Source organism: Euprymna scolopes, chromosome 46, assembly GCF_053919585.1.
Source record: "Euprymna scolopes isolate OS-2025 chromosome 46, ASM5391958v1, whole genome shotgun sequence".
NCBI lineage: Eukaryota > Metazoa > Mollusca > Cephalopoda > Sepiida > Sepiolidae > Euprymna > Euprymna scolopes.
In genome coordinates this window covers 96,980,020-96,988,513 of record NC_136527.1, presented here as the reverse complement: position 1 = coordinate 96,988,513, position 8,494 = coordinate 96,980,020, and the positions used below count along the sequence as shown (strand labels likewise).

At 31.6% G+C, this 8,494-nt stretch overlaps 1 protein-coding gene across 1 annotated transcript in view; it reads left to right on the top strand.

The window, feature by feature from the left end:
* LOC145270186 (peroxisomal sarcosine oxidase-like) overlaps positions 1-8,141 on the top strand; it is an 18,652-nt gene extending 10,511 nt beyond the window's left edge. Inside the window, exons 6-7 of the mRNA XM_080125815.1 lie at positions 1,176-1,325; positions 8,091-8,141. Coding sequence (XP_079981941.1) covers positions 1,176-1,325; positions 8,091-8,141 — 201 coding nt within the window. The remainder of the gene's footprint in view (positions 1-1,175; positions 1,326-8,090) is intronic.
* Positions 8,142-8,494: the final 353 nt, after the last annotated feature.

Genomic DNA, 8,494 nt, shown 5'->3' with positions numbered 1-8,494 from the left:
TAAACCCTAAGTCCAATCACCCACCATCAATTATAGAACAGATTCCTAACTCGATCGTAAGTAGACTCAGCAATAACTCAAGCGATGAAAATGCATTTAACAGGTCAACCAATATTTATGAAACATCCCTAAAAAATAGTGGATAAAAAAATATTGATAGCAAATATAAGCAACAAAACACCAATAACTATAATAAAATTAAAAATAGAAGAAAAAGAAATATAATCTGGTATATGGCACCATACAATCAAATGTTAAAAACAAAACTTGGCAAGAAATTTGTAGATCTTATCGAAAAGAACTTTCCCGCAACCAACCCCTTACACAAAATTTTCAATAAAAATACCCTAAAGTTATCCTACCGCTGCTGCGAAAATTTAGAGACGATAATTAAAGCACATAATAACAAAATATTAAATAAATGCTATGAAAACAACAAAATAAACGATAAAAAAGTGCACACCATGACAAAAATAAAACTAACACAAAAAACACATATGTAACTAACAGAAATAATAATAATAATAATAATAATAATAATAATAATAATAATAATAATAATAAACCAACTCCGGACAACAACAACCATACCAGAAATAAAAATAAAAATACTAATAACGAACAAGACAAATGCAACTGTAGATACTGCACACTTTGCCAACTACAAAATAAATGTCTAACCAAAAGCATAGTTTACCAGGCAACAATATTTGTGAAAGAAAACCTGAATAACAAGAAATATTACGTAGGTATGACTTCCTTAGATTTCAAAACTCGATATTATGACCACAAAAGTACATTTAATAATAAAAAATATTGTATGAAAACAACGCTAACTAAAAACTCAATAGAAGGTCCGTATATAAAACGCGAGACCACAAAATTCTCGCATAAGCCTGAAGAATCCTAGAGTGGATGAAACGCGGAATATTCAGTGTAGCTTAATCGCCATGTATATTTTATAACTTACTATATATATATATATATATATATATATATATATATGCCCACCAATTATATATGAAAAACTATGATATCTATTAACCCAAAAACTAACTCTAAGTCCGGGTGGCAATATGAAAAAAATGAAAGTTACATTTAATATCAAATCGATTTATGACCCTTTGTTCATCGTAATAGACTTTTATCTATTCTTTTTCTTCTAAACTCAACAGGTGGCGCTACACGATGGACCTGTTATTGATCCCGACAGACGAGACCAAGTTGAAAATGATTGGGCCATCAAAACATGCAGTGAATTTGTGAAAGATGTCTTTCCTGGATTAGAACCAGACCCTTGTATTGTTGAGCATTGTATATATACGGTGAGTGAGTGCAATTATTTAACCATGTTTAGTATAAGTAAATTAATGGAAGGTGAGTGGATAGTTAAGGCCACCATACAGGGTTTTATCTTTTCTAGAGGGCGACGATGCCGTTAAGTTCAAGTTAGAAATGGTTGATTTTACTGATTTAGATGACAATAAGAATATAGGAGTGTGAAAAATTTGTTGATCATCATTCAATCCCGAGCAACGTTGGGTCACCCTATATATATATATATATATATATATATATATATATATATATATATAATTTTCCTCACTATGTATCTTTGATTTTTTCCAATAAGTTCCTCCTTTTACCATCTCCAACAGAAAACCCCGGACGAGTATTTTGTATTAGACACGCACCTAGTAGGGTCTCCTTAATTTTAATTAGTGTATGCAGTAGTGCTCTGGAGGCTTCCTGAGTTTTTATTTCTTTCACTCATTACTTAAAAAAAATGTTTTCTCAAGACAATAAAAGACAATAAAATTGCAAAATCACTTTTTATTTTGAAAATTGTTTCATCTTACCCTTCAAGGACCAACGGGAAGACTAGTACACACACACACACACACACATACACACACACGCACACATACACACACATACCCTTCAAGGACCAACGGGAAGACTAGTACACACACACACATACACACACACGCACACACACACGCACACATACACACACACGCACACATACACATACACACACATACACATACACCCACACACATACACACACATACACATGCACACGCACATACACATACACACACATACACACACGCACACACACATACACACACACGCATACACACATACACACATACACACATACACACATACACATACACACACATACACACACACATACACACATACACACACACATACACATACACACATACACATACACACATACACACACATACACACATACACGTACACACACACACACGCACACACACACACACACACACACACACACACACACACACACACACACACACACACACACACACACACACACATATATATATATATAATTCGGGTGTATCTCTTGACTATGTATCTTTGATTTTTTTCCAACAACTCCCTCTTTTCACTATCTCCAACAGAAAACTCCCGATGAGCATTTTGTATTAGACAAACACCCTCTTCATCCAAATTTGATCATAGGAGCTGGATTTTCAGGTAATTATTATCATTACATGTTTCTATTAAAAAAAAAAAGATTAACCTACTTTTGAAAATGTGCTCCTGCTATTACTGGTAAGCTAATGAATGTTATATCTAAGTCCATTGTTTTTAGCGATCACGTGTTCATATATATATATTTTTTATTTACACACAAAGCTGCACCCGGCCACGCGTTGCTGTGGCTCAGTTTGTTAAAATGGAACACATTCCCCATAAAAAAATGCATTTTTTATTGTTTATTTATTTTATTATTTTTGCAATTTTTTTTATCAATAAAAGTTGTTTTTTCCCCAAGAAAAGGTGAATTATTTACCATAAATTGTTAGGTGAAAGTTTTTTGTTTTTCAGAAAAACTTGCACTTTTTTTTTTAAAAGAAAGTTGGCAGTAAACATTTCTTTTTGAAAACAGAATTTTTATCATGAAAAGAAAAAATGAATGCTTTATATGAACACCGTAAATAGTTAGGTGAAAGTAGAGAAAAGTTAAAATTTTTTTTCAAAGAATGTACAATTTTTTTTTGTCAATAGATGTTAAGAAAATAAACAGAAAAAATGCTCCCATCAATAATTAACTATGAAAAAAAATAAATAAAAGGTTGATTTAGTGTTTCAACATTTGAACAACGCTCGGCTGAATCCAGTGATTGCCGGTCGAACCCTAAACTAATTGGAATCCAAGGGAGGGGGTTAAATTCTGCATGAGTACCATTCTTTTTAATTTTGTCTTTTGTTCAATTTTTTGTGATTTTTTGTGTGGGCTTTTAGCGATTGCAAACTAACAAATTTAACCAAAATGTAAAAAATTCAACAATTGAATAATTTTGCTCAGCTTCTAATACAAATCCTAGTAAATCAATCCCTCTTATAGGGAAGGACGGAACCAAATTATTGTCAGTATGTTAGGGAGAGGTTATATATATATATATATATATATATATATATATATATATATATATATAATATATACATTTACAATATTTTAAGCAGATTTTTATGGGTTGCTCGTTAACTTACGATAAAACTTACGAAGTATGCACTTGTTTACGATTGTTGTAAAAATGGAATGGAAATTTAAATTTCGCTCCGTTTTAATCTTTTTTTTAATTGTGCTTCTCCTAAAAACAAATATAGTCAAAAGAATAACATTCAACAATTGTACTTTATATATAAAACACGAAATATTATATATATATATATATATATATATATATATATATATATATATATATATTAACGAAAGAGAAATGATTCCATTTTTAAACGAAAAATGTCAGTTTGGTATATAAAAGTTCCGTTTAGTAATGTCACGTGATGGCACGCGGCGTGAAATAATTGTCCTCAAATAAAAAAAATTCCCCATCCGTACAAGGAAAAACACCTATTTATTATAGCAAAATTCAGTCTGATGTTATAATTAAAAAGAGATATGTAAAAACACACATGGGTACAGTAAACATATTATACTAAAATGTCGAACCAGTCATTCCAGTGGTTATTTAGACTATTAATTACGAACGAACCAAGAGTTAAATTATATATATATATATATATATATATATATATATATATATATATATATATATATATATATATATATATATATATATATGAAACTGTCATCTTCTGTAGTGTGTTATCGAGTCACACAACTTCTTTCTTAAGGAAAAAAGGTTAGGGGTAATTAACATATATATATATATATATATATATATATATATATATATATATATATATATATATATATATTCCAGTGGTTATTTAGACTATTAATTACGAACGAACCAAGAGTTAAATTTATATATATATATATATATATATATATATATATATATATATATATAGATAGATAGATAGATATGAAGCTGTCATCTTAAACGAAAAATTTCAGTTTGGTATATAAAAGTTCCGTTTAGTAATGCCACGTGATGGCACGTTTTTTAAGGAATAATCCTATGAGTAAAATTTGACTATTTTTTAACTATGGTAACACACGTTCATCCAGGTACAAGGCTACACACCTAACGTGAATGTGTGGTTTTTATGTCCTTTTGTTCATCCGTAGTTCAACACAAGGAGAAAGATTACTTCTGGTTTTTCGAAAAATGCTTCCATGATCGCACGTTTTTCAAATAGTTGTTTAAAAAATTATTTTATTTAAAAAAAATTGGAATTTAAAATATAAATATGGAAAAATTTTTAACAATAAAGAATGGAACTACACATTGAGTTTTTTTTTTTTTTTTTTTTAGATAAGTGATTTTTTGGAATTTATATCGATTTTTTATACTTGAAGGAAGAAAAATTTCGTTGATTTTCTTCAAATCTTTTTTAAAGAAAGCCGATTAAAAAAAATTGCATAATTTGCTATTAAACCTGTTATTTTTTTTAAAAGTTGCTCTTTGCTCCTTTAATTGAAAAAACAAATAGGGTTTGAATTACATTTTTTAAGCAGTTATAAGCTTGTAAAAATAGGAGGTCGAATTATTCAATTTTTTTTTCACGCATTCTAAAATCGGTTTCTGACATTACTATCACTGCATGTATGTAGACATATTGTTGTTATTTTTATATAATGATACGATGATGTAAAAACATGGACGATACATTCGAAGAAATTCGGAAGGCACATCTACCGAAGGGTTTGTATCAATGACGCAAAAACAAATAAAGTGTTTCAATATCAATTGCAAATTCCAACATAGAGCAAAGGGGAGATAACTCTAACTTTTATGAAATTAAATTTAAACTTTAGAGTTACTCCCCTTGCATTGCAGACCTTATTTGTTTTTGGTATTATTATTATTATTATTATTATTATTATTATTATTATTATTATTATTATTATTTATTTATTTATTTATTTATTTACTTTTTTCTTTTTTAACGGAACTGATTTTTTTTTTTATAAAATTATACACATATTTGTTGGATCTTCCGGGTTTGTATTACTGTACACATAGATTCAAAAAAGTGGTAAAAAAACAACTAACAAATAAATGTTACCAAAGGCAAGATAAGTTACTTTTCTACCTAACTGGAAAAAAGGGTTTTTAGTGGTTTTACTCACTTTAAAATGTGTAATCGGTTCGAAAATCATACAATGTTTATCGATATATTTGAAAAAGGAGAATGGCAGTGTGTGCTTGCTGTTGAATACGGTAAGTTTGGGAAAATGAGTTCAAACTAAATAATTACACAAAATGTTGTTAGAAATTCACCGAATATATGTCCGACTGAATGACTTTAATCGTCGTAGTAGTAGGAATAATTGCGGTCATCTAGTTTAAATAGAAACGGAAAATTACCTCCCTTTTGAACTAACCTGTGTCTTACGATCGTTTCCATCAAGTTGTATTTTTTATTTTCTTTAATAAATAATTTTCTACCTTATCGATTTTCGTAATTTTTTTATATCATCATCTTAAAAAATACGAGGAATACGTAGATACGATTCTTTTCATATGAAATTCAGTAATACGATTTCAGAAACTTCGCCCCAATAGTGTAGAAGCGCCAAACTGTCATATGAAAGAATAAAAAAAAGATGAACGAATTTCTAAATTAAATAGGGTTATCTCCCTCAGTCCATGGCGTATTTTAGAAGAGCGGCAAGAAATTCAGAGATCACATCGTCCGAAGCCTAGTTGTTGGTGAAAATTACTTTTTTTGTTTTATCAAATTCAGACTGAACTTTTTTTTTTTTTTTTTTTTTTTTTTTTTGCCAGGCTAATATTTATGTATTTATTTACGTTGTATTTTTTAGTATTTATAGATTTTTAATGAGAGTTTTCTTTCTTAGAACTATTTTCGCTAGAGTTATCTCCCTTGGCTACATCTTTCTATTATTACGAATTTTAATCTACATATGTCTATTAGTTAATCTCTACCTTGTGTCTAGTTTTTACCATTCGCTGGTAACACACACACACACACACACACACACACACACACACACACACACACACACACACACACACATCTATGATTGATGATTACAATTTACTGTGGTTTGGTTCATTAAAAAAAAATTACTGACATTCATTTGAGAGTAAAGTCAGACACAACGTCGGTTTTGCAAAAATGATACTCTGAATGGGACAAAAGAAAATGCCTCGGTTGAGAAGGATTTCCCCTCTGACGGAAAACAGAAGATATTACTGCACTTTAATACTGGCCCAAAAAACTCCCACTTTTCTCTCTTTCTTTTCCTCTTTTTTCGTTCTCTCTTTTTATCTTTTTTTATGAATCAATTTTCACCCCAAACAAAGCACAGTGCCACTTTGAAGTAGAGGGCCACTATCCGAGGCATAAGTTGTAAGGGAATTATGAAGAGAAATGAGTAGCAAGATGTTTGTTCACATTACACTTGAACTTCTGCATATCAGTACAGTTGGGAAAGCAGAATCCGGAAGGGAGTTCCAAAGTCTTGCAGTTCTGGGGAAGAAACTATTGGAGTAAAAGGCTTTCTTACACCTAGGGATCTCTACTGTAAAGGGGTGGGACTTAGTTGTTTTTCGGGTTTGTCGGAGGTAGTCACGTCGAGGAGGTACAAGTGCTTGTAGTTCATCAGAGCATTCACTATTAAAGTATTTGTAGAAAAGGCAGAGGGATGAAACATTTCGTCGATTGGACAGAGGCTGAAGCCTAGATGAAAGTTCAGGACCTATCAGGTTGGCGACTCTCTTTTGAACCCTGTCCAGGAGTGAGAGAAAACCAGCAGATGCACCAGCCCAAATGTGACAACAGTACTCCATACATGGGCGAATGGTGGCCTTATAGAGGTACAGGATAATTTCAGGCGTAAGTCTTTTTCCAGCACGGTAGAGAGAGCCCACCTTTTTTGCAACAGCCTTGGCAATGCTCTCAATGTATCTATTCCAGCTCATGTTCCCTGTAAATGTTAGGCTTAGGAGTTTATGAAAGTACTTTCAGGTAATGTGTTCTTGGCCATTGCTATTGGTGGTAGAGAAGGTTTCTTGTAACTATTGAAGGAAACAAGTTTAGTCTTGGCAGCATTGAATGTGACCATCCATTTTTGTTCCCATTCCACTAGAGATTGGAAGTCATTCTCTAGTGTTTCTGTTATTTCCTTAGATGTGTGTTCATTTGTTTTCCCTTTGTGCCTGTTATAGAGAGTGGTGTCATAAGCAAATATACCCATCTCCGAAACAATTTAATCAGGGAGGTCATTTATGAATATCAGGAATAATAAAGGTCCAAGGATAGACCCCTGAGGTACTTCCGCATTTATATGATATTGTTTAGATGTACGACTGCATTTAAATTTAGGCACAGATATAGAGTGGGGGAAATCGTTTATCGTGGTTGTAGGTAGTCGAGTGTTTCTTTTTCTTGTGAAAGTTTGACAAGAGGGAATTATAGAGTGAAGAAAAATGTGATTTGAATGCGACCGACTGTTGAAGGTTCTCCCAAACTGATTTTCTCGACCAGGTCTTAGAAGAATTTCAAAGTTAACACTGGCGTACAACATTCACGTTTTTAAAGTTTGGAAATAAGTTCTCTAATGGTGCCTTTCTCGATATTTTTATTCTCTCTTGCAGGTCATGGTTTTAAGCTTGCGCCCATTGTTGGAAAGATCCTTGGAAATTTAGCGATGGGGAAAGCGTCCACATACGACCTTTCTCAATTCAGAATCGACCGGTTTCAGCGGAAAGCCTCTCTTTGAGAACAACGAAGGAAAACACAGAAAGGGTGCTAAATATGCTGGAAATCCCGGGGATGCGTGTCGCCTGGAAACATGAAATAAATATTAAAAAAAAACAAAAAAAAAAACAAAAAACAAGTGATTGAATAATTTGCATATGAGGAACCACATCGATTAATATTAATAAAGAAGCGACAGTATATTCCATACATCATTTTTATTCCCGCATCTTTTCTCAAATTAAAACATTCGTCTTAAAAAAATCAATATTTGATTCTGAGTAGCCATTTTATTGTATTA